This window comes from Anguilla rostrata, chromosome 6, assembly GCF_018555375.3.
Source record: "Anguilla rostrata isolate EN2019 chromosome 6, ASM1855537v3, whole genome shotgun sequence".
NCBI lineage: Eukaryota > Metazoa > Chordata > Actinopteri > Anguilliformes > Anguillidae > Anguilla > Anguilla rostrata.
The window spans coordinates 40,276,524-40,302,842 of record NC_057938.1 but is presented as its reverse complement, the minus strand read 5'-3'; the positions used below and the strand labels follow the sequence as shown (position 1 = coordinate 40,302,842).

Sequence of the window (26,319 nt, the reverse complement as noted above, 5' to 3'; positions counted from 1 at the left end):
CACTGCCACCGTCACACATGTGGTGAGATGTGAGCGGGTGTGATGAGGTGTGAGCGGATGGATAGGGTGTGAGCGGGAATGATGAGGTGTGAGCGGTTGTGATGCAGTGATGAGGTGTGAGGGAATGTGATAAGCTGATGAGGTGTGAGCGGATGTGATGTGGTGATGAGGTGTGAGCGGATTGTGAGTATGAGGTGTAGGATGGATGGTGATGAGGGTGAGATGTGATGGTGATGAGTGTGTGAGATGGAATTGAGGTGTGAGGGAATGATGAGTGTGAGGGATGTGATTGATGAGGTGTGAGCGGATGTGATGGTATGAGTGTGATGTGGAGTGATGAGGTGTGAGCGATGTGTGATGGAGGTTGAGGTGAGGGTGTGAGCGGATGTGATGAGGTAATGAGGTGTGAGGGAATGTGATAAGGTGATGAGGTGTGAGCGGATGTGATATGGTGATGAGGTGTGAGCATATGTGATATGGTGATGAGGTGTGAGCGGATGTGATGAGGTGTAAGGGAATGTGATAAGGTGATGAGGTGTGAGCAGATGTGATGAGGTAATGACGTGTGAGGGAATGTGATGAGGTGTAAGCGGATGTGATGTGGTGATGAGGTGTGAGCGGATGTGATGAGGTTATGAGGTGTGAGCGGATGTGATATGGTGATGAGGTGTGAGTGGATGTGATGTGGTGATGAGGTGTGAGGCAATGTGATGAGGTGTAAGGGAAGGTGATGAGGTGTGAGCGGATGTGACGAGGTAATGAGGTGTGAGGGAGTGTGATTAGGTATGAGCGGATATAATGAAGTGTGATGAGGTATGAGCGGATGTGATGAGTGTCAGTAACAGTGCTCTTGTCCGGTGCTGGTCCTGTCAGCCCTTGCTGGCTCTGGTTTAAACCCCCTCTGGCTGGTTCTGTGCTCGGCCTGCAGCTCAGCTTCCAGCTGAAGGTGGGGGTGATGTACTGCCAGGCGGGCCAGAGCAGCGAGGAGGAGATGTACAACAACGAGTCGGCCGGCCCCGCCCTGGAGGAGTTCCTGCAGCTGCTGGGGGAGCGCGTGCGCCTCAAGGGCTTCAACAAGTACCGCGCCCAGCTGGACACCAAGAGTACGTCCCACTTCCGTGGGGGCAGGGGGGAGTGGTTTACGAGCTGTCGCAGACAATAGTTCCTGAGGTGTCATCTTCATTCATAAGGTGTCGGTGTGTGGCCAGTGTGCAGTGGAGCATCTTTGATATGCAGCGACAGTCTTGGCCGTGGTTTATGGCCCAATCAGACGGCGGTTGGGATAAGGCTCAGCTGCCTATTGGTCATGAAGGTCATGTTTATGGGTCTGACCACGAGGGCACAGTGCTGGGATTCATACATACGGAGAGCGTGGGTGCTGCTGTAAAATTCAGAGCACAAACCTGAGCAGCCTTGGGTCCGCACTGCCTAGCAACGCTTCCCTGTGCCTTCATCAGTCTGCCTACAGCACTCTCTCTCTCTCTCTCTCTCTCTCTCAGTCTCTCTCAGTCTCTCGCTCTTTCTCTCTCAGTTTCTCTCTCAATTTCAATTCCACTTTCAATTTCAAGGTGCTTTTTCTTGCATGGCATGCACTGTGTTGTCGAATCAAATGTTACAAAGAATAATAACAGAACAAAACTTAACTTAAAACTTAACAATGCAACCTCTCAATTAATATGCACATACTATATATTTTACACAGATATAACATATCTCTCTCTTTGTGTTTTTATTTTATTTTATTTTTTTCTTTGTGTGTGCGTGCATGCGTGTGTGAGTGTATATATTTGTTAATTCTGTGAATTTAGGTCTCTTTTTCTGTCCTTTTTGTTCTGTGCAATGAAGGATACCTAAAAGACTAAGGTTCCTCACTTTCTCTGTCTCTCTGTAATTAATTTTGTAATTCATTTTTTCCTTATCAACACAGCTGCATAACAGCTGAATTCTGCCTGGTTGTGCCTGTGTTGTGACAGAGTTTTTTTACTGCTATCATTATTAATTTCCTATAAATTCCTGTAATAATCCTGTAAAAGCCTCTGCTTCCTCCTCTTTCTCCTGTTATCTCTTCCCACCCACAGCTCTCTCTCTCTCTCTTGCTCTCACACACTCTCTCGCTCTCTCTCTCTTTCTTTCTCTCTCTCTCTCCCTCCCTCTCCTTTTTAAATCTCTTCCTCTCCCTCCCTCCCTCTCCTTTTTAAATCCCACTCCTTGTTTTATTTTATCTCTCCCCCCTGGGTGAGGAGATCGGTGAACCATGTAGTGCAGTTGACGCTTACCCCCCCCGTTACAGTTACACTGCTGTGGAGGTGGCGATACCAAAAAGCCTCCATTACCGAAATCACACACTTAATTACATTTGTTGATATTTTCTCCCCCACCCCCACCTCTCCCCTACGAATGCGACTCTATCCGAGCCACGGAACGACGAGGGGAAGTAAGCAGGCTAAGGCTCATTTTGATCTCTCAGGGCACCCGGTGTCAGATATCATTAGAAGCCAGAAGTGGATGCACGCCAAACTCCTAATTCAGGATCTCTGAAGGCATCGGCTCCTATTGATGTTTCATTACCATAAGCAGACAGGGTCAGACAGTATGGACTATGACCACTGCTGCCTGAACATGTCATAATGGATTAATTCTGCCACTAAATGATCACTGATCTGTAAAGGCTCTGGGGTTTGGGGTATCTCACTAACAAATGGGAGTCTGGGGAGATGTGTGGTGCAGTCTATCAAGATACAAATATGCCTGTGGGTTTTTGGGGTTTGAACCCCTGCCATGCTACTTTTTTTGCGAACCCTTCTCTATCTGTTACCCTCTCTGCTCTCCCATCTGAATAAAGCAAAGGAGGTTGGACTGTCTTTTATAAAACAATAAAGGCTTTTTGTGGCTGCAGGCTTAGGGGCATCTGGGTCTTGCGAGGGGTGTCTGGGCTATTTTGGTAATGCTATGTTGTTTTTGTCGCAGCCGATTCTACAGGGACCCACTCCCTGTACACAACCTACAAGGACTACGAGATCATGTTCCATGTGTCCACCATGCTGCCCTACACCCCCAACAACAAGCAGCAGGTAAAGCACTGACCACTCCCTACTACTCTACAGGAAAAGCACTGACCACATTTCTGGAGTTATTGCTGCCCTTTGGCACATTAGAGTAGTTTGCACTCCTTGCTCCATTTCATGACGTGTTTAATCTTACAGTTGGCAGTGGAACCACACAGCTCTTGCTTGTTTCTTTTCCACAGTTTGTTTTCTTTTTTTTTTTTACCAGGAGTGTCTCTCAAGTCAGCTATCGTTTCAGGGGAACAAGAAATAATATCTCAATTTCGCTTTTCCAGTCCTCTTGGGAAAATGTATGCTAGATTTAAGTGACAATGATTTATGGGTTGACTGGTTGATTACATTTTTTTAATTGACGGATTAATTCATTGATTGGTGGGTGGATTGGTCGGTTGCCTTTTTTATTGATTGACTGATTTGTTGATTGTCATTGATTGGTGGGGTGATTGGTTGGTTTGTAGATTACTTGATTGATTGGGCGATTGTGTCTTCCTGGGAAAGTCAACTGGTTAAGAATACGAAAGCAGTGACCCGTGGGGAGATCGACCTCAGGGCTCTAAGCCTCTCTCCCCACCCTGCTCCCTCCCCCTTCGCAGTTGCTAAGGAAGCGGCACATCGGCAACGACATCGTCACCATCGTGTTCCAGGAGCCCGGTGCCCAGCCCTTCACCCCGAAGAACATCCGCTCCCACTTCCAGCACGTCTTCGTCGTGGTGCGGGCGCACAACCCCTGCTCCGACAACACCTGCTACAGGTGAGAGAGGTCACACGCCGGGCCGCACGCTACATGCTAAACCATGCATTCCTTACTGGCCACACCCTGTTATTCTGTAATTAACGGACATCGGAATAGTTGTCCATTAATATACACAGGATTAATAGACATACTATAATACACAGGATTCTAAACATCTTCCCTAACCCCCTCTCATACTCATACTTTGGCCATTAACCCATTTTTAGTCACTTAAACACTAAAATCCTTTGGACGATGTTATGAGGAGACATTATGAATGTGTTACTTGGACATTATGGGATAGTTATGGGGACGTTGTGATAATGTTTTGAGGATGTTAGTGTCACATTCTCGCCAGATCCCCACACCCTTTCCCCAACACTTGAGCTCAGAGTTGTGAATGATCGCCAGGTTAGGGCGGGTCTACAGAGCTCCTGCCCACTCATCTAATTTTATTTTATTTTTTTATTATTTTTGGTGCCCAATGTGGGGTTGAACATGTCCAGTTCTCACCCTAATTTGGAACTGTCTGCAACTGCAACCGCGTTCATGTGCGAACCCCACTGCTGATTCTGGAGAGTGCAGACAGCCGCGGTTCTCCCCTGAAACACCAGCTGCTTCTTTTCACACCACAGACTACAGTTAAGCTTGCAAAGAGTGGAGTTGGAGGAAGACCTTTTATACGCAGTTTCAACATGCAGCCCACAGGTTCCTGATCAATCAACGGGGATCGCTAGATATCGATGAAACGCGAACCCCGAACCATCTGAACCCCTCTCATACGCCAGGCGTGGGAATCGCCAATTACGCCTCTCCCTGCGGAGCTACCAGCCAGGGCTGGAACAGTCAGCATTTCCTCAGGCTTTTGTTATGGGGAACTTCCTCCTTCCCTGCGGGCCTATTTAGCCGCGGGGGCCGCTGTTTAATGCTAATGGCCGTACCCTGCACCAAGCGCAGAACAAAGAGACAGGAGGGAGGTGCCGAGAGCACGTGCGCACTCCTCCTTCTGGAAGAAGCGGAGCGAAGCTCAGACCTCGTCTCTCTCTCTCTGCCTCCTTCCGTCCTTTCCCCCGGTTCTCTCCCGCCCCTTGAGCGCGGCGCTAATGGATGTGCTAATTGCTAATCAGGTTTACAGCATGCTGCTTTAATCGTTCCCCGGGGGACGGCCTAATTCCCACGCAGAATGTACCGGGTTGCGTTCGGGAGAGAGACGCGGCGCGGCGCTCGCGACCGTAGCGCGAGCCGAACGAAGATCGAGAAGAGCGCGGGGTCGGCCTCGCGACGCGCCCAGTCCGAGAAACCGGGGGGTGGCTCGACGCGCCCCATCCCAGCAGAAACCTGTGATCTGTTCTCGACGCAGTCCTCCCGTCACTCCCACACACACCTCCTCCCGGGCACCCTCAGGGACGGCTTTAATCTTCTCCTCTCCCTCGCTCGCGAAATATTCAGGCACCTGAGCAGACGCCCTTGAGTTAGTTTAGCCTTGAGACGGGCCCTGACACCTCTGCCTGTATAATTAGGCGTATTCCATCGCCGAGTGCGAGAACCAGGCTGGAGGGTCGCAGAGCAGCGGCGTGTTCATCTCGAGCGCTCTTTCCACCTTCTTTCCACGTGCCCCCGGTGGTTTTATGGACCGCGAGAGAGCTCGAAACCGCAACCTGGACCTGAAACGCGGTGCAGCTGGGAGACGTGAGCGTGCGGCTCCTTTAATTCAGATGATTGCTTCCCAATGGCTTCGAGGTGGGCAGCCCGAAGGGGGATTTAAGTGGCCGTTACACCGGCATAAATCGGCCAGCACCGTCGCCGCCGCCCCCCGCTGTTTAATGGACTAGTACGCTCTAGATTATCCATTCGATCGGGATCATTGGAAACGCTAGATATGCTCTGAGAGGCTGGTGGCCTCTGTTAAAGGAACCTCTGATGTTTCTTTAATAGCCACTCCGGGGTGGTTGGGAGTGGCTGCTGTCGCTGAGGATCGGCGTGTTGTTTAAAAGGCTCGTAAGGTTCTCCAGTCCCGTCGGGTTGAGATAGAGTGGGCTTGGGTGAGCGGCGGATCCAGCGCAGTTCACCCACACGATGCACGATTCTGCGTTTCGGAGATCCGGAGTGCTTCGCCGAGCCCGAGCTGGTGAGAAAGGGGTCTAAAAATACTGAGCTCTTTGCACTTTAGAGACCTTCCCCCCGGGGGATATGATGCAATTCCACAACTGCTTCATCCTCCAGACCATTCCCAGTAGTAGGCCCTGCTGTGTGAACTGCATTGTGTGAAATAGCTCATTTGCTGGCCAGAGCATCAGAGGTGTGCGTGTGTTTAAGTCAAAGTGCTTGAGTCACAGTGCTTCATACGTATGTGGGAGTGGGTGGCATAATTCCATAATACAAAACACAATGGAAAAAGAAATGAAGGTGGAAAAATGCAGACACACACACGCTAAATCGCACATGCTCACACACACACACAAACACATACATGCAAATACACACGCACACACACACACACATGCACACACCTACACATCCACACACACACACATATGCATGCACATACACTCGTGCACACGAACACACACACACACACGTACACACAGACAGACAGACAGACAGACACACACACACATACACACACACAGAAAGGGATAAAAGATGTATCCACAGAGAGAGTGTTGCCTGTAAAACCTGTTTGAGGCCTGGCTCCTCATCCCAGTACTGGTGTTCCCTTCCCCCCCTACTCCTGGGAAGAATGTGGTTGGAACAAACCGCGTCTCACCCCTCGTAACTGCGGTAACCACCAAAGTTCCTCGCATTCCAGACAGAACAGGAAGCGTCATTGTCCGTTCCAGTAGATCAGTGAAAAAGAAGGGAAGAAGAGAGGTTAGAGAGGGAACAACTGCGTCCATGCACCGTATGTGCTGTTGGGGTGATATGTACAGAGGTAGGAAGTTGAAGTTAAAACCCTTGCCTAGACACATTATGTATTTTCAATAGGGGATGCTATCCAAACCCACTCCTACTGCAGTCCCTTTGAGACAAAAAAAACACCTAAGAAAAAATCAACAATTCTGTTTTTTCTGCTCAAACTTGACAACCCACACATCTAGACGACATTTAAAAATGTGTTAATTATTCCATTTAAAATGTTCTGTATTCAGAAACAAGAGAAAAATCTTTAGTTTCCACAACAAATGATTTTACAATATTTAGATATTTTTAATGGATGTTCATTTTTTTATTCCTTCTGAACATTATTAATTGCATGAATAATATGGTATCATGCATTATTAATTACATAATCACCTTGCTATTTCGTCATGAATGAAGATGGCGGCATGGCTGAAGGCAGTGAGGCTGGGCTTGGTTAGAACTGAAGCTAAGTAGCAGTGGGCTCAGTTAGTACTGAACTAAGCAGAGCAGGGTAATGAAGCTAAGAAGAGTTGGGCTTGATTAGTACTTGGATGAGACACCTGGGGAAAGCCAGGTTGGTGTTGGATGTAGTTGTGATGGGCCTACTGGGGGCTGCCTTCTCAAGCATAATAAAGCCTTTCAGTGCAGTGCTAAGGTTTTTTTCTGATGAGATCTTAAACTGACACCCTGACTCGAAGTGCTAATTAAACAATGTCCTTGGAAAAAAAGTCCTAGCCTGGCTTTCTTAATCTGGCCAGTCTCATCTATTCTCAGTTGAACTTCAATTCAACTTGTTATTGAATTGAAGTTCAAGGGGCGACATAGCTCAGGAGGTAAGAGCGGTTGTCTGGCAGTCGGAGGGTTGCCGGTTCGAACCCCGCCCTGGGTGTGTCGAAGTGTCCTTGAGCAAGACACCTAACCCCTAACTGCTCTGGCAAATGAGAGGCATCAATTGTAAAGCGCTTTGGATAAAAGCGCTAGAAAAATGCAGTCCGTTTACCAGTACCATTTATGTCTCTGTAACTGGAGTACAGATAACCGTGTTTTACTGTGGTCTCTCCGCAGTGTGGCAGTCGCTAGGTCTCGGGATGTCCCTTCTTTTGGGCCGCCCATCCCCAAGGACGTCACCTTCCCCAAGTCCACCGTGTTCCGGGACTTCCTGCTGGCCAAGGTGATCAACGGCGAGAACGCCGCCCACAAGTCGGAGAAGTTCCGCGCCATGGCGACGCGCACGCGCCAGGAGTACCTGCGCGACCTGGCGGAGCGTCACGTGACCAACACGCCCATCGACCCGTCGGGCAAGTTCCCCTTCATCTCGCTGGCGCACAAGCGCAAGGAGAAGAGCCGGCCCTACGCGGGGGCGGAGCTCCGCAGCCTGGGCGCGGTCACCTGGCCCGTCCACGTGGAGGACCACGGCGCCGGCGGCGAGCTGGAGGCCCTGCTGGCCGTCTCCAACGAGTTCCTGGTCCTGGTGGACCAGGAGGCCAAGGCGGTGGTGTTCAACTGCGCCGTGCGCGACGTCATCGGCTGGACGCTGGGGAGCCCCGCCTCCATGAAGATCTTCTACGAGCGCGGGGAGAGCGTGGCGCTCCGCTCCGTCAACAACAACACCGAGGACTTCCGCGAGGTCGTCAAGCGTCTCGAGGTGAGGCCCCGGAGCGCCGGGCCGCCGCGGAGGTGGCGGCCGGTGAAGAACGGTAACAGAATGCAGTGCGAGTGGACATGTGTGCGAACGACCATAATCTTATCAAACTGTTTGTGAAAGGCTGAACCTGACAAAAACAAAGACCCTTCCAGTACATGTGTATATATAGGGTTCCTCTGAAGCTTTAGTCATTCATGGTCAAAGATGGTCAAGCTTACATAAATGATCCAATTTGAATGAGGCACAAGGATGCATGCAAGAAGTCATACCTCCTAGAATGGCATTAAAATTCATCCCCCGATGTCTGGTTTTAGAAAGATGTAGAGTGCTACATGTAGTAATTATAGTGATTATTATTTGACCGTCCAGATAACCGTGTCCATTTGTCTTTATAGGCTATCAGCGATTCAGTGTTTGAAAGAACAGGACATGACAACAATGATAATGTTGCTGTCCATTTTAAAGAATGGTGGCTAGTATTTTAGCTGCAATGGAAGAGGAAGTACTGAGTGTTTCTCAAAGGCTCCTATCTCTATGAGGGTTTTAGCTGCCTACTGTTGTGGCATTTATAGTTTGCTTATATTAGGATATCCTGTGTGATGCATATATCCACTGATCTGTAGTCATATGGATGACTCACTCTGTGCACTGCCTTGTGTATCAGCTGATCCATGCAATATAAATAGTGAGTCTAAAAACTGAAGCCCATGCACTGCCCTTTTTCTTTTTATAAACTGTCACGGTTGATGCTAGTCTCAGGTATATGGCTGCATATAGATACTGATACTATTTTAGTGTCTAGGTAATATAATCAGGGGAGATTTCTCGGATGGTGGAGTCTGAATGGATATGACACCATACAATGGAACAGACTACAAAACATGAAAACAGACTCCATGTACTGAAATGGACCTTATCTTGTAACAGACCCTGCACTATGTAACAGAGGTCCACACTCTTAACAGACCCTGCACACTGGAATAGAATACCAAACACAAAATCAAACCTCAACATTGTAACAGACCTCCGTGAACTTTAACAAACCCCACACGCTGGAATAGAATACCAAGCATAAAATCAGACCTCAACATTGTTACAGACCTCACACATTGTAACCGACCTCCATAAATTATAACAGACCCCACGCCATGAAGTGTATTAGACTCCCACTCTTTAACGGACCTCCACAAACATTTAGCCCACGCACTGTTACAGACCCTAGCCTTTGTAACAGAACCCTAACCTCCTCAGAGTGACCAAGTGCCCCACTCGCCCCCGCAGCTCCTGACCAAGGGGTGCGAGACTTCGGAGATGACCCTGCGGCGGAACGGGCTGGGCCAGCTGGGCTTCCACATCAACTACGAGGGCATCGTGGCGGAGGTGGAGCCGTACGGCTACGCCTGGCAGGCGGGGCTGCGGCAGGGCAGCCGGCTGGTGGAGATCTGCAAGGTCTCCGTGGCGACGCTGACGCACGAGCAGATGATCGACCTGCTGCGCACCTCCGTCTCCGTCAAGGTGGTGATCATACCCCCGCACGAGGACGCCACGCCCCGCAGGTACGCCGCGTTTTCACAAGCCGCCATCAACCAGAGGAGGAAAGTCCAGGGGGTCGGAAAGTGGAAGTCCTGTTATGCGTTTTACCCATGAACTCAGCCAGCTGATTTCACTAGTTGTGACTTCTGGCTGAAGAATTGTGCTAGTTAGGAAATCCAGGTGATTGGAAGGTGGAATCCAGGTGGAATTTTACTTTCTGAACCTGGTTTTTCCACCTCTGCACTGTACCCTCCCGCCAACCTCCTGTAGTGAAATTCTGAAATGTAAGTTCAGTGTTTGACACTATCTTCTTGAAATGACTGCTGGGAAATTTAGCAGCAGAATTTCTCCACTTCTGGGAGACATGGTAGATTTAGTGTGTAACCTTCCCATCTTGCAGGGGCTGCTGGGAGATGTAGTTAATAGATGTGACTGTGTGAATTCAGAATCCTCAGAACCAACACTTTAACTACAGAGTGTCTATTGCAACAGTTTTCTTTTTCACAATCTCAAAATTTCACAAAAATTTATCAAATTTAAATGTTCCTGCTAAATTGATCAAATTTAAATGTTTCTGCTTTGAAGACAGGGATAACATGAAAGTATAAGTATTACGTAAAGCTGGGTCTGTGGAATCTGTGGTGTAGCTAACCTTACTCTTTTTACAGACTTCTAGGAGTCTCTTGCAGAGACTGTTGGGAAATGTAGTAAATTCAGTGTGCTACCTCCACCTCTTGCAGGGGATGCTCGGAGCTGAAGAACATGCCGGGATCGGACTTCAAGTCGAGCTCGGAGAGCGTCTCGTTCGAGTACAAGTTCCCCTTCCGCAACAACAACAACAAGTGGCAGCGCACGTCGTCCAGCCCGCAGCAGTCTCTCACCGCCTCGCCGCAGAGCCACGCCGGCACGCCCAACCGCGCCGTCAGCCTGGGCGGCAGCATGGGCAAGACGCTGTCCGCCGAGCGGCCCGCCATCCCCCGCAGCGTGTCCAGCGACGGCCGGCCCCTCGACCCCAAGAGGTGCGCCCAGAACCACTTAGCTTAGCCGCAGGGAAAAGGACGGCTTAACCGTTTCGTCACCATTTCTATGTTAGCCTCTTCCTTTACCAACCTGTTTGTCTCTTTCTCTGTCCTGTCTGTTTCTCTCCATTTGTCTATCCCTCTCGCTTTCTCTGTCTTCCTCTCCATGATGCTCTCTCTCTATCTCTCGCAGGATCTCTCCTGGCTCGGAGAACTATGCGCTGGCCTCCTCCATGATGATTGGCCGTTCGCCGCACAACCGCAGCTCTCCCAGCAGCCTCTCCTGTTCCAGCGACACAGGCCCCGCTCACTGGCGGCAGAAGTCTATGCCCGAAGGGTAAGATTCGCAAACGCACCAAGACTTCTAATCCGCAACATCAGTGGCATTCCTCCACATTCTCCCAAACCACCCTGTGCCAGAGAGCATGTCTTTGTGTAGGCCAGTAGCCGTTCCACCATATATACTGCTCTTGCCGAATGGCTGCAGTTATGGAAGTGTGTGCTTGGTTAGTACTTGGATGGGAAACCTCCTGGGAAAACTAAGTTGCTGCTGGAAGTGGTATTGGTGGGCCAGTAGGGGGCGAGCCTCCCTCTGGTCAAATAAACCCCAAAGCCCCAGTGCAATAATGGGGACACTGCTGTACACATTAACCTAACGATTCCATGACACTCATCGCAAAGAGTTGGGGGCTAAAATCCTGGCTAAATTCCCAACCTGGCTCTTTCTACCTTCTTCCACCTAATCATCTCCCATTTTAATTGGCTCAAAATCATTCTCTCCCTCTCCACCTTAGTGATGAGTGTTCTGGCACAAAATGGCTACCATGTGGGTGCTGAACATTGGTGGTGGCTGAGGCTAGTTTTCCCCTCATCATAGAAAAGCGCTATATAAATGCAAGGAATTAATTATGGTTATTATTATGTCCTGCTCTGTAGCTGTCTTTATTAGGGTTAAAGGCTTTAGTCTTATAGATACTACATATTGTTATTTAGCCTTCTTTAATATAGATTTATGTTTACATTTTGTTTCAGTGCAGTGCAGTGTTGAGTGGTTCTCATCTATATTAATGAGAAACCAAATCTAATGAGCTTAGTGAGAAACTAATTGTTACAAACAGATTTTAAAACAGGAAATTGATTTAATGTTTCTGATAGGGTGTATATGTAGCACATGGTGCAATTAAACATGGAAATTAAGCCTTTAAACCAAGCAATGCTCTTCATTAAAGTTTCATGTTTATTATGGAGACTCATTAAATAAGTCTCAATGGCTTTTTTGTTTGAAGAATATTGGTATTAATGAGAAACCTTGGTACCTTGCATTAAGAAGTTGAGCTCTTATTACTGAAAGAGAAAGCATCTCTTATTGAAAATGCATGCTTCCCTTTAAAACCTGAAACAGCATTGAGTTTAAAAAGTGTTGATAATAACAGTACCCACATTAGACCATGGCATTTTCTTTTGAATGGTTGGCGGTGTAGCATAGTGGGTAAAGAACTGCGCTTGTAATCGAAAGGTCATAGGTTTGATTCCTGTGTAGGACACAAGGTACTTAACCTGCATTGCTTCATTATATATCCAGCTGTATAAATGGATGCAATGTAGTAAATGCTATGTAAAAGGTTGTGTAAGTCACTCTGGGTAAGAGCGTTTGCTAAATGGCTGTTAATCTCTCACTGACAAGAACTTGTGTTTGTGTGCGTGCGTGTATGGGTGTGTGTACGTGTGTAGCACATGCCTATGTGTGTGGTCTGTATTTCTGTTAGACTTGGGGAGTAGCAAAATGTGGGCAAAATGGATGCTCTCTGCCCTTGATATCTTAGGTTTGGGGGTAGCAGACACTCTCCTCTCTCTGTGGATCGACCTGGCATTGGGGACACCAGTGGCAGCAGCAAGTCCACAGCCAGCTGGCCAAAGTCAGACGATGGGGGAGGAGCCAGGGGCGGAGGAGACAGAGGCTCAGCAGGTGAAGAAGGCCCCCACAAAGTGCAAATGAGGGGGAGGGGTTTACAGTGGGTGGGGCTAATGATGAAGCTGTGGGAAGGGTAGTGGGGAACAGTGGTTGGGATTAATGATAATGCGGTTGTACTAAGACAGTGCTGTATAGTGTTCAGGGCTAACAGTAATTCTATAAGTAAGCAGTGGAGTACAGTGATGGGCTGGGCTAATTGGTAGATACTGTGGGTGGGCAACTGGTCGTCAAATGAGTTTTCCTAAGTCCAAGCCTCCTACCACCGTGTACTTGGAAGCTGTTATACAGGGAGATAAGATTTTCCTCCAATGATTCTCTCTTCTGTTTTAATTCTGCTTAGTCTCTCCTTCTTCTTTGTCCTTCCATTCCTGGGTTTCTTCTCTTCTTCCCTCTTTCTTTCTCTCCTTCCTTTTATAATGTGCTGCTGTGTCCATCTGGCAAACACATTGATGCAGATCATGTGACCCCTGAGCGGGCGGTCTGTGTACACTTCTCTTACCTCCCAGCACCTTAAATTTCTCCTCACAAATAAGGACCTGGCCTATTAGAGAGGGTGTGTCTCCCTCTGAGCTGATGTTCTGCCTATTACTCATTAGATGCAATTAATAATAATAATAATAATAATAATAATAATAATTTACATTATTTACTGTTTAAATCAGTATTCTCAGGCCATGGCAGCTCCTGTGGGCATGCCTGGCATAGGCAATAAAGCCCTTCCTTCTGTTCTCAAAAAAATAATACAAATGAGGTCATGGCTGGGCAATGGCTGTGTACCTGCAGTCTGACGTAGCTGCAGTGTGTGGGGGTCAAAGGTCAAAGAGCCCACACAATGTGAGAGAGAATGGTGCAGGCCCACCATTGATAGCAGCTGCTGAGTAGCAGCTTTCGGACTGAGCGAACCGTATCCGTGAGAAGCGCTATGTTATTAGCGCCATTCTCTGCCCTCTCTTAGGCCTCTGGAACAGAATGGAATGTTCCGGAATGTTCCAGGACCATCTGTGTCTGTGCGCTGTTTGCTTTACATAACACCTTAGCAATTATACGGCTCCTTTCCCTGCCATGGCTCCAGGTTTAGTTACATAAAAGCTTGGTGCAAAGACAGAAAAATACAGCCTTTTCGAATGGGTCGACTTTCAGTGTGAAGTTTTAGTAAATCATGTGACCTCGCTTATGTGCATTTCTTGTTTTTATTTGTGTGTGTGTGTGTATTAATTGTGCGCATGTGTGTCCATGTCTTTTTTTCAGACGCTCCCATCTCCAAGTCTGGCCCCCCATACTCTGGTGGCCCCCGCATACAGAGGCAGGAGCAGGTGATTCACCTGTCCCCGAAGAAGAGCAGCCAGGTAGGACACGCACATCAGCCAACGGCTTCATACATTTCAGAGTAAGGGTTAGGGTTAGGACAGACTGACATTTCCATGTATTAGAGCCAAACGCAACGTAGCAGCTCTGTTTGTTTGTATGGCCAGTTTACTCTCAGTTTAGCAGCAGTTGTGCGTCACAGCCTTTTTTTAGTAGCCTTAGATGCATATAGGGACCCATCTGAGCAACAGCCCTCTCCCTGTCCCCCGCAGGACTCCGCCTACTCCGCCCACTCCAGCAGCAACACCCTGTCCAGCTCTAGCTCCGCCCACAGCGAGGACAAGTGGTACGACATGGGAGGCGGGGCCGGGGGCGGGGAGCAGCCCGACTCGGAGATCAACGGCTTCGGGGGCGGGATCCTGCAGGGGGCGTCGGCCGACAGCGGCATCGACGCGGCCTCGTACGGGGCCTCGCACAGCAGCACCAGCTCCCTGCTGGCCCCCGGGGCCCCGGGCCCCAGAGAGAGGGCCCCCTCCCCCTGGCACAGCCCCACGGAGGGCGGCCGGCGCATGCTGGAGAGGTCCCCCCCGGCCGCCGAGTCGCCCGTGCCCCCGGGGGCCGCCGAAGGGCCCACCCGCCCCAAATCCGCCCACCCCCTGATGAGGGACAGCAGCACCTACAGCATGGGGGACGCCGCGCACAGCAGGTACTGCCCCCGCCTGCCGCACGGACTTGTGGGATACGCCGAAATGCTTCCTCCTCCGTACTCTCTGCTTCATTTCACACGTACATTCAAGTCATATTTTACTTTACCCATGTTGTCATATTCATAAATGTTTGTGCCACTTTAAATAATCACAGACAGGATTCAATCACATTACACTTCACATTTCCCCTAGTAAAAGAGAGCTAAAATTTTCCAGGACTGTTAGCCCCGAGAATCATCCCCTGTGAAACGTTTGCCTTCTCTTTCACCGAAGTGCTGTCTCCTCTTGTTTCACTTGAGAGCCTTGGTGTGTCTTGAAACTTTCTGATGAAACCCTATTAAATTATATCGTGTCCTCAATATTCAGTTTGCTGCTTTCATCGCACGCATTGGAACCCTGCGTTTTTCTCTCTCACCGCTCTACCCGAAGGCCGTCCTGTCTCTTCTAGAGCTCTCTGCGACAGCGCACCCCTCCAATTCAAACCCGCGCGTTACATCTCCTCAGAAACACTGCGAGGAAGGTTAAAAATAAAGGTTCTCTTTGAAGCTGTGCAGTCAGCTCGCAGCTAAGGTTCTGAGCTCGTTTGAGGCGCGGTGCAGCGGAAGATGCCGTGTGCTTAAGAAACGTACAGGAGAAGCGTATCTCTTTTTTTGGGTCGGGGTGTACCGGGTCAGGACGAGCGGCTCGGGTCCGGTGGATTTCAGGCGAAACCGCTTTTGTTTGCGAAGCCGGGCCGCCCGATTGGACGCTTACATAAGCTCTCGTTAAATCCCCAGTGGCTCATCTCTGCATCCTCCCGCCCCCACACTCTCTTTTGTGCCTCCCCTACCAGCATGCTTCACTCCCCCGTGCTACCTTTTATTTATTTTTCTGGCTATCTTCTGCAAGAGCGCCCCCTGCAGCAATAAAGTGGAAGGACAGGGAAAGCAACAGAAAAGCAATCCTGCCTCCACAGCAGGCAGGCAAGCAGGCTCTTAGTGTTCAGTGCAGCTCAGACTCCATTGCTCTAAGTACTCCTGCCTTTTGCATCTGCTAGGCCTGAGTAACTCCAGCTGCAGTAGTCCTATCACTTCCCTGCACTTACAAATGCCTATGCATGCATGGCAACACACGTACACTCACACAAACACGCCTGCACACGCACACAGACACGCAAACACACCCGCGCATCCACACCCACACATCCGCACTCACACACAAATACACACTTGCGTGCCCTGTAGTGCCCAGTGGAGCATGTGATCGGGGAGTGGGGCGTGGCTCACCCCTGCCGTACAGGACGGGGGGGGCTGGGGGAGCTGTAAACCTTTCAAGGCCCATTTAGTAACTGGGACATGCTGAGCTTAGAGAGTGTGTGAGTGAGTGAGTGTGTGCAGGTGCAGGTGTTTATACGTGCGCATATTTGTGTGTGTGTGTGTGTGTGTGTGTGTGTGTGTGTGTGTGTGTGTGTGTGTGTGTGTGTGAGCGAGCGTGTCAGTGTGTGTGCTTCCGTGCGTGTGAGTGTGTGCGTGCTTGCGTGCATGTTTGTGTGTGTCCATGCTTATTTGTGTGTCTGCGTGTGTGCTGTGGATATGTGTGTGAGTGCATTTATACACCTGCGTATTTGTGTATGTGCATGCGTGTTCATTTGTGTGTGCGCGCTGACGTTTGTGTGAGTGTGAGTGTTGGTAGAGACCGGTTTGTCTGCCTTTCTGTCCTGCAGTGGCCACAGCTCTGGCCACAGCTCCCGCCGTAGCTCCCCGAGGGAGGAGAGCGCCACGTCTCCGTCCTCCCAGTCCTCCCTGCCCCCCGGCCCCAAGACCTTCTACCCCCGCCAGGGCGCCACCAGCAAGTACCTGATTGGCTGGAGGAAACCTGGCAGCACCATCAACTCCGTGGACTTTGGCGACACTCGCAAGTAAGCTCCGCCTTTTGATCAGGAGCCCCTCCTCCGTACCGATAGCCGCACGCAAACCCTGCGTCCCAGGGCCCGTCTGATATGAGTCATAATCCATGTCTGTTTTCCGAAATGCTCTGCGTGAATAGCGCTTTGACTACACTGGAATACAAAATGCATGCTCGCCACCTGCTGGCCCGATGGTGTACTGCACTCGCTGTACACAAATACATGTGCTTTTCTGCATTTGCTCTGGCCAAGGTCACCCACTCAGACACAGTCTTGCATGGGAGCTGGAATGCATGAGGTCAAGTACAATGGTGTGTTCTCACTTGGATTTTGACCCTGTTACTCTCTGGTTCAAAACAATCTGTTTCAGCAGCTTTATAGGGAGTGAGTAGGTTTCAGGCAGCAGCCTACAGGTGTAGGGATTGAATTACATGACATTTATTTGGCAGATGCTTTCATCCAAAGCGACATACAGTACATACTGAAGGTCATTGGAACAACCACAAAACACAGGTCGAATAAGGTAATATACTCATTAGGTAACAGTTATCCACGGCCAAGAACATCGAGTCCTGTACACACAGTAAACATAAGCTAGGATAACACGTGGTGGCTGGTTCTGTCTCCTAGGAGGCACCAGGGGGAGGGGCCGGAGGGCGGGCACCACCAGCACAGAGCCCCTGAGAGGGAGGGGCACTCGCCCCAGCACAAGGGCAAGGCCCCCGCCGAGGAGAAGCTGAGGAAGCTGGTTACCGTGGATACCCCCATGACCATCAGGGTGGAGAGCGAGGTACACTAGCACGTCCGCCCGCATCTCCACAAAGTGCCTTCAGGCAGTGAAAGGGAAGGATTGTCAATTAAAAATGTGTTTTTTTTTTGTTTTTTTTCATTTTCTTACTTTCACTTGATGGTTCTTTAAGGACATTTTATACTTCTGTACTTTATAATTTGACAGTAAAAATGTTTGTTCGTGCCTGGTGATACAGTGTACAGTAGAATATATTCATTTTCATGGTTAAAGGCTGAAATGCTATGAGGTGCTGAAATGCTATGCTTGTGGGTTGAGGTGAAAACTTACAAACACTGACAGTGTTTGACATTTGTTGATTGTCAGCGTGACCCTTTACCAAATATACAGCACCCACTCTCTGTCTCTCTCTCTCTGACAACTCCATCCCCCAGAATTCCTCTTCAGGCCCCGCCCCTAACCGCCGCTCGCTCCACCGCACCCTGTCGGATGAGAGCATCTACCGCGGCCAGCGGCTGCCCTCCCTGGCCGACTCGGTGCTGGAGGAGGCCCTGGGCAGCGACGTGCTGTTCGGCTGCTCCACCGTGCCGCGCTCGCCCACCACCCGCGGCGTCCCCCTGCGCCGGCCCTCCTACAAGCTGGGCGTCGCCCTGCACGGTGAGGCGCGCCGTCGCCGCGGCAACCGAAACGAAGGGTTGAGAGAGACGTCCTCTTTTAGTGTTGTGCGTGTATGGGAAATGAACCGATTACAAAGCAATCCACTGCATTCTGAGCTGGAAACAAACATTCCAAAGCTGTGTCACTAACCTGTGTGGCGTCATATAATAGACTTTGGTCACGCGTATCTCTTATGAGCTTTACATTACAATATGATCCCTTTGCTTAACCACAGCGATGTACAAAAGTGGAAAACATCAGTGTTAGTTAGCTATACACCTAACCGTTTAAGTTTTGTCACAATTGCATCCACTGGGTGGGACTGTTAATGGGGCATTGTTGTATCAGCTTCAATAGCAGAGAGATATTTAAATGAAAGTTATCACTGCTCCCCCCCCCCCCCAGGTGATCTTTCGGCCTCAGACACCTCCCTGGCTGACCTGCATGATCGCCGCCGGCAACCCCCGAAGGACCTGAACCTCATGCCCCTCCCGGACTCGGACCACCACAGCGGGCTGGACTGGACACACCTGGTGGACGTGGCCAAGGCGTTTGAGGGAGAGAGAGGTAGGGAGATGGGAAGAGAGAGAGAAATTATGATTCTCCAAAAAAGATCGAAGCCAGACATGACTTGTGGGGGCAGCAAATACACAATAAGCAACAAATTACACATACCTTGGATTAAAGGTTGGTCCCCACAGGAAACTACAGCCTGGGTGTGAATTACCTGAAAAGAGCTCAGCCTGGAAGTGGCCGCCCTCATACAGCTGGTCCTGAGGCTTGGTTCACTAACTCTTACTAGCACCCAACAGAACCAGCTAAAGTCAACCAAATTAGAACCCAACAAATTTGGCAGCGTAGCACACAGCCTTAGTCCACAGCAGCAATGACTCTTCTTGCATGATTATTTTACTGGTATTACTTTAATTAGTATTACTCCTGACGCATATTTTTCTGTTATCTTTGTGTTGTGTTGTTTCATGTTATTCTTATTTTCTTTGACCTGTTTTTGCTGCATAGCTGTTATAACTGTACAGGTTTTGGCAGTATGTACTTGTACTGTTAAATTTGTCGTTTCAATAAAGCACTTAAATTGAAAATAGAAGGGGGTCCTTACACTGTTCTCTCTGACTAGATTAATCTCTAGATTCATTTTTCCTCCTCTCTTCCTCTCTTTCACCCTGTTCTCTCTCCCTCTCAAATTCAAATTTACAAATCAAGTATGCTTCATTGGTGTGACCTCACTTCAGCACAGTATTACAGTATTGCCTAAGCAAATAGTAACATAAAATATACACATTGACAATAACAATGTCAAGTACACAAGAGTTTAAAGACACCTTAATTAATTTAATAGTGAACGGTCTCATTATAATCATAATAATAATAATAGCAATACGTTTCCCTCTCTGTCCTTCAGTCCGCAGCACATCCTTTTTCTCTACCCGAGATCTGAGCCAAAGAAGAGGAAGTGCTGCCTCCAGCCCCCAGCAGGCCGAGCTGCTGCAGGCCCCGCCCTCTCGTCCCTCCCATTCCCACGGGTGAGTATTCACTACAGCCTCTACTGAGGAGGGGCATCGTCCATTATTGAGCAAATGCTGGTGTGACTATGCTTATTGCTACATAGTAGATTGTTAATGTGTTAATGTGTTACTTCCTGTCCTGTTGCCCTAATATGGTGCTGCATTTTTCTTGTGTACTCCCTGTGTCCTGCCTTTTTGGCCCTGTAAGTCAAATCAGCTAAATGTTGAAAACAATAATTAATTAATTGATTGATTGATGATGATGATGATGATAATCATAATCATAATTTGCTTATAAGAATGAATAGAACTGGGGACGTACAAGTTATGTTACACAGGGGTAGTAGCTTTGGTGTCATGCATGCTCTAATCATTCCTCTTGCCTGTTGTGTTTCCTGGAAGTGAGCCCTCTGGTGGCCTGGCAGGGAAGGTCACTCAGCTGGAGGCCTTGGTGAAGATGCTGCAGGAGGATCTGAAAAAGGTAAGAAAGAAAACCAATATGGCTTTGGCAGGATAAGTATGTTTCAATTAACTCAGGGGCAGTGAAGTAAAGATATTTGACAGTATAAAGCTAATTGCATTTGAGATGTAATGAGGTGAAGTGAGATGGAGGGAGAGAGAGAGACCATCTGTGGCCACATCCTGAATATTTCTGTCTCCTGTGTCAACATAATATTTCAATTACAGGTGTTGCTATGGACGTTTGGACTGCTTGTAATGTCATTGTAAAATCTAGCCCAGCTACATAAGCTATACGGGGTGCTTAGTTCTCTTAAGACTGTATTTTTTTCTCTTAAATTGTCATAGTTGCTTGCATTACATTACATTACAGGCATTTAGCAGACGGTCTTATCCAGAGCGACTTACACAACATTCTGCATAGCATTTAAGCTGCATCCATTTACACTGCTGAATATGTACTGAAGCAATGCAGGTTAAGTACATTACATTTATTTGGCAGACGCTTTTATCCAAAGCGACGTACAAAAAGTGCATACTAAACACAGGTTCAATAAGATACAAAGTACCTTGCTCTAGGGTACTACGGCTGTGTACAGGTTACAAGACTAGTTCCTTACCCATTATATTACACAGAGCACCCCCAGTGTAGTTTTTCTTCTTGTCTTTTTAGTTTTGGCTGTGTTACAGAATTGCTGTTTTATGCACATTGCTGGTGTTCTCCTGATAGCCAGTTGTTGTTCAGCTGTTCTCTTTCTCTATCTCCCTCTCCTGCGCCCCCCCCCCTCTGCACCCTCACCCTATCTCTCTCTCTCTCTGTCTTTCTCTCACCCTCCCTCCCTCCCCATCTGTTTCCGTAGGAGCGCGAGGAGAAGGCCAAACTGCAGGCTCAGATTCAGACCCTGTGGGAGGACAACCAGCGGCTGCAGGAGGAGGCCCAGAACTCCGCTGCCAAACTCAAGAAGTTCACCGAGTGGGTCTTCAACACCATCGACATGAACTGAAGCCCACGGCCCGTGGCCCCACCCCCCCCCCCCCCCGAGGAAGAGGACAAGGAGGATTAGGAAGCAGGGGGAGGAGGAAGAGGATTGGACGGCAGCCTTTTTTTGGTTCCACTTCCTGCCTCGGGGCCTTCCAGTCCCGCCTGGGTTACCTGTCCAGTCCCACTCCGCCCCTCCCCCAGAGCATTAGCGGCTATGGCTATCGCTGAAGAATATTCTTTCGTTTTTCTCGTTTCTCAGGAGGTGAACTTCGTTGACTCGGTCTCGCTGCCCGGTTGTGGTTCCCGCGCGGTCATTTCAAAACGAACGTCGTTCAGAACAAATCAAATGGTTGGAACAGTTTAATGAAGGCCGTCCAGCCTCGAAATACCCGGGGCTTTACTTCCATCTCAGACGTATTTGTTTTCCTCTGTTTTCTTTTCCTCGCGTTGTTTTCCTTCTTTGTTCTTTCCCGGCACACTTTGGAAGGATGAACTGTTCTCTCTTGCCGGCGGCACTTCCATCGCTCTCGTACTACCATGGAAACTGCTGGGCTTCAGATCCAGTCAGCTCTTATTACCGTGGAAACCACCGGGCTTAAGATCTAGCCGGCGCTCAACGCTACGGAACCCGCCGGGCTTCAGAACCTGTCTGTTCTTAAATCCCTGACCTAAGAGGGGTTCTGCTAGGCTGCCAGAACACAGGAACACTTCGGAACAGGCTTCATACGGAATCATCGTGGAGCTACTCTCCGACTGACAATCAAGTTTCTTTCGTTCTCTCTCTCTCTCTCTCTCTCTCTCTCTCTCTCTCTCTCTTCTCTCTCCCTCTCTCTCTCTCTTTCTCTTTCTCTCTCTCTCATATTCCTGAAGGAGTACAGTTCACCGATCGGTCCTTGACGTGGAGACCCGATTAGGTCATTGACTCTGTGGGTCCTCATTGGGAGACGTCAGAGGGGAGGGGTGTGTTGGAGGCGTGGCTAGGGCCTGCCCCCCTGACGGAGATGGCAGCTACCTGCATGCAGTGACATACCTGACTTATAATAGCTTAGTCCCAGTGTGCATTTCAGCAATGCAGCTCTGTGCTGTGATGTCACAGAGTAATGACTAAATGGACATTCCTGTCAGATTTATCGTGTGGAAAAACACATTGGTTTGGGGCGCCATAAGGCAATACTGAATGACAATAATCAGGTGAATATGGGTAATGAGATATTACCTTTAAAAAGGGAAAATTGCTCTTAAGTGTGGTTTAATCCCAAAATATTCAGTGTGTATGGGCTTTGACTCCAATGTAAGCAATCTGACATCTTCGGTCTGTGGTATAGGGTACTGAGGAGAGTCTCCTTCTGCCGGACGTTCTCCAAGAATGTGAATTTATTGAGCAATGATGTGTGGATAGTTTCAGATTAATTTATTTCTTTGTATAAATATATAAATCCAAGTTGTCCTACACATTCACCACAGCTGATGTCAAAGTGTATAGTCGATTTAGAAGGGTTAGTCTCTTGATTTCAGTAGCCATTTTAGATTTTTTTTTTTTCTGTAAAAAAATAATCAATTAGTTGAATGTTTTTTTTAATTTTAATATTTGTATAGCTTGTGGTCGTGGTGCCCTATTCTTAGCCTGCTGTTGTGTAGCTACGGGGCCATCTAGTGATGATTATCAGACATGACACTCCAGTGAAAAATCAATCCGCACCCATTCGATCCACATGCATACGAGAGTCGATTGGTCCAAGACGGCTGTGAATCCTCCAGGCAGAGATTCTGTGTTCTCCGGTATCTGACTTGGCAATTTTTGTTCTAATTACCCAGGAGGGACCACCACCTGCTCATGCATGTTCTGTGGCCCCTGCGTGTCAAATAGCTGCCATTACATTCCTAAAGAGAGGACCGTGAGACCTCTTCTGGAAAAGAACAGCATTAAACTGAAATGCACAGGGCGAATTTTGGGGCATGTAATATGCACGATATGTGTCATCGCTGAGGGAACACTGCCTGGTTTCTGGTTTCTGCGGGGCTGCAGTTGGGCCAGTGTGTACAGTTTTGTTCACCTGCTTGCAGTTGCACCAACACGGTGTTGACTGTCTGGTTGACTATATGAAATGGTTCAGGTAGGCCATATAGGTCCAGAAGGCACTGCTGTGTAACCCCCCAGCGGCTAAAACCGCAACATTTCATCCCAGGGGCCTGACATATGACTTTTAAGTCAATTGTAAATATTGTGAAACCTTCTGGTGTCTTTCAATTCCCCAATACTTCTGGCCAATGGAGTGGTTATGTTGTCAGCAAACAATTGATTTTTTCGTCGTTAATCAAGGCTTTAATACACATTCTGGATAAACAGCATGCTGTGAAAGTCACAGTGTCCAAGCGTATGGTATATTGTACACCCAAGGGTCAAATATTTATTAAGAAGAATAAGTTTGCAATTTTTCAAATTCTTTGAAATTCTGTCCATGTCTTGGTTATAAATGGACAGGTTTTACGCCAAGGTGTGAGTTCTGGTTCTGTTTTAAGAATCGGGAGAGATGGGCGAAGATTTTTCCTATTTTCATATTGCTATCATGACACATCAGCTGGTTTAGTGAACACTTTTCAGAGAGTCAGTTGCACACTCCGAAGGATCAAGTGAACACTTTTCAGAGGGTTGTGTGCACACTTCACAGAGCCAAGTCAACACTTTTCAATTAGCCAAATGAACACTCCGGGTCACTAGTATACTATATTTGATTTTCCAACAGCCATGTAATGTTATCAAATATTTGTTTTATTCCTCTTATAATTTCTAATTGTCTTTCTGTAAAGTGTGACTAAATAAATAATTGAATTCCCATGAATAGTAGTCCTATTTCACAGAAGTGAGTTGTATTTGTTTTTTAGTGAAACTGAGTTTTGTTGATTCTCAGCAAACATGCTTATCGTTTGTTTTAATTGTTTGTTCTGTTTGCTAGATAACTCTGCCTTTAAGACTTAAAATGTGAATGTTTATTTTTTTCAGTTTAATTTTATTTGCACATTGTATGTTTTGTACAAATGATTATTATGATTAGTTAGAAAATAAACTTCAGCTGTTGCAGTTTTAATTCAGTTTTCCTCTTCTAAGTATTAGTGGCCTCTGTGGTTTCAGAAACGTCTGCTTCTGATTGGACAATGTAGACAGGACTGCTGCTTCCTGTTTGTGATGCCTTTAAAAAAACGCAACTTTGGGTGTGTTACCTGTATCTTTCTCCCAAGTGAATACGTCCTTCAAAAAAATCTTGTTTTGAATGATATGTGCATTTAAAAAGAATATAATTAATGAAGTATTGTTTACATATTCTATTACTTTTTTTGTAAGATGTAGAGGTTAAAAAAAAAGAATAAATTTGAAGTGATCACAGTATTAATGGTTCTCAAAAAAAAAAAAAGACTGAGGTGCTGTAATTTTTGACATGTGGTCAACAGACAAGTTTTTGCTGGCTGTCAGATATGAGGTGTTTACTGCCGTTGCTCACTAGATCAATAAATTAATTTATATGCTTTTAGGACAACTTACCGTGAGGTCTGTGTTTTTCATTAGAACCTTCCTTTGCGCAGGTTTGCGCGATTTTGTTTCGTCTGCGAACTGCACGTTAGATTCTGCTGTCCTCCAGAACGTTTTTTTTTTTTTTCTTCTTTTTTTTTTTTTTCATCTGGCTGGCAGATGGCTGCGGATTCTCCACGGTAACTATCTGATAATTGCGCCTCGCGGTGAGTAATCACTCCACTGAATTCGGCGAAGGCCGGCATTGGGATTGCCGAGGGCTTCTAGTGTTCTTCGCCGGAGATGTCTTGATTGCGCCGTTAACTCATTCGCTGCCGCGCGAGCCTGGCCGGAACCTGCGGCAGGCGCATTCGCGGCTTGGATTCTGCCCCCCCCGCAGCCAATCGGAGGGCTCCGGGTGTTATCATGCTGCCCTCATAGGGTGCCTCTGTTACCAAGGAGACAGATTTAGTCAGGGGTTTGGACCGGAGAGCCTAGCCTTGGTTGGGTGTAATCAGGTACCCGGGAACATTACCTCTAAACCTGCCCACTGTTGGAAAACTGGGATTGGCAAGAATGTTGATGAAGTTCTGATTGGACAGATGGAAAGATGACTGACACATTGTAAGCCATTAGAGCTGAAGGAAGATTTAGGAGCTACTTCAAGAGGAGCAGTGCACACAAAAGGAACATCTCAGCTGTTCACGGACCAGTCAGTAATATCCAAACTGAACTCGAACCAGAACCGTTCTTCCAGGGCATTTAAATGTGACCAGAGACGCCTCAGCCGTGACCTTGAAACATTTAAATGGGATTGTCACAGTCATGAAAAGTTCAATTTCCCTCCTTTAAATGCCGTGGATAGAAGGGGCCTGCAGGTCTGTTTTCATAATCCTGCATTCCTCCTGCACCCACCCACAAACCCTGAAATACGCTCATCCTCAAAGTGAGGCTACCATATGAATAAATGATGGAATGTTCACTAGTTGCAACAGGTTCACTAGGTAAAACCAGCTCCTTTTCATTTAAAAGAAAAGAGATTTTCAGATCCGAAATGGCAAATGCACTGATAAAATAACGAAATAGCTCATTTGAAATTAAAATGACAGTCATTGTTCACTACTACCGGATGCGCCATTTCGTGAACAATCACTGCCACTTTAATTAATGCTTAGAACTGAACTTTGGACCATTATTCACAACAAATAAACGGTACAAGCTGTTTCTGAAAGCGCCTTCGAAACACCTGATTTTCCCTTGGTGTTTGATGTGACTTTTTACTTCAAAGGCACTCATTTCTGCAGTGCCCGCTCTATTGTGTTCATTATTCATTGACCGAGGCATATAAGCGTAGCATATTGAATGTTTGCTCTGTAAATTCCATTTGCTTTGCTGCAGTCGGAGATGCAAGTGTGATTTCATAAAAGATTAGAGCCTTGATACATGTCGCTGATTGTCGCATGATTTACTGGGCCGTTTATTATTTAAAATATTCTTTTCTTACTAATGTATGTCTGACTGATTTATAAGATTTTTTTTTTTTTTTAAATGAGTCCCTCAAGTGAGATGTGCAGCAGCCTGTGGGGTGGCCGAGACTTATTTACGAATACGAATTCCCCCACCCCACCCCCCTCCCCTCATTTGCTTCATTACTTTACATTACATTACAACCACTTGGCA

The 26,319-nt window shown here is 47.8% G+C and overlaps 1 protein-coding gene across 1 annotated transcript in view; it reads left to right on the top strand.

The window, feature by feature from the left end:
• sipa1l1 (signal-induced proliferation-associated 1 like 1) overlaps positions 1 to 24,667 on the top strand; it is a 77,331-nt gene extending 52,664 nt beyond the window's left edge. Inside the window, exons 6-22 of the mRNA XM_064339628.1 lie at positions 929 to 1,103; positions 2,968 to 3,071; positions 3,659 to 3,816; positions 7,765 to 8,344; positions 9,626 to 9,900; positions 10,618 to 10,896; positions 11,090 to 11,233; positions 12,720 to 12,862; positions 14,117 to 14,214; positions 14,446 to 14,879; positions 16,583 to 16,777; positions 17,396 to 17,555; positions 17,948 to 18,170; positions 18,576 to 18,737; positions 19,591 to 19,711; positions 20,096 to 20,174; positions 21,013 to 24,667. Of these exons, the coding sequence (XP_064195698.1) occupies positions 929 to 1,103; positions 2,968 to 3,071; positions 3,659 to 3,816; positions 7,765 to 8,344; positions 9,626 to 9,900; positions 10,618 to 10,896; positions 11,090 to 11,233; positions 12,720 to 12,862; positions 14,117 to 14,214; positions 14,446 to 14,879; positions 16,583 to 16,777; positions 17,396 to 17,555; positions 17,948 to 18,170; positions 18,576 to 18,737; positions 19,591 to 19,711; positions 20,096 to 20,174; positions 21,013 to 21,156 (3,474 nt within the window). The 3' untranslated portion in view covers positions 21,157 to 24,667. The remainder of the gene's footprint in view (positions 1 to 928; positions 1,104 to 2,967; positions 3,072 to 3,658; positions 3,817 to 7,764; positions 8,345 to 9,625; positions 9,901 to 10,617; positions 10,897 to 11,089; positions 11,234 to 12,719; positions 12,863 to 14,116; positions 14,215 to 14,445; positions 14,880 to 16,582; positions 16,778 to 17,395; positions 17,556 to 17,947; positions 18,171 to 18,575; positions 18,738 to 19,590; positions 19,712 to 20,095; positions 20,175 to 21,012) is intronic.
• The last annotated feature ends 1,652 nt before the right edge of the window (positions 24,668 to 26,319 follow it).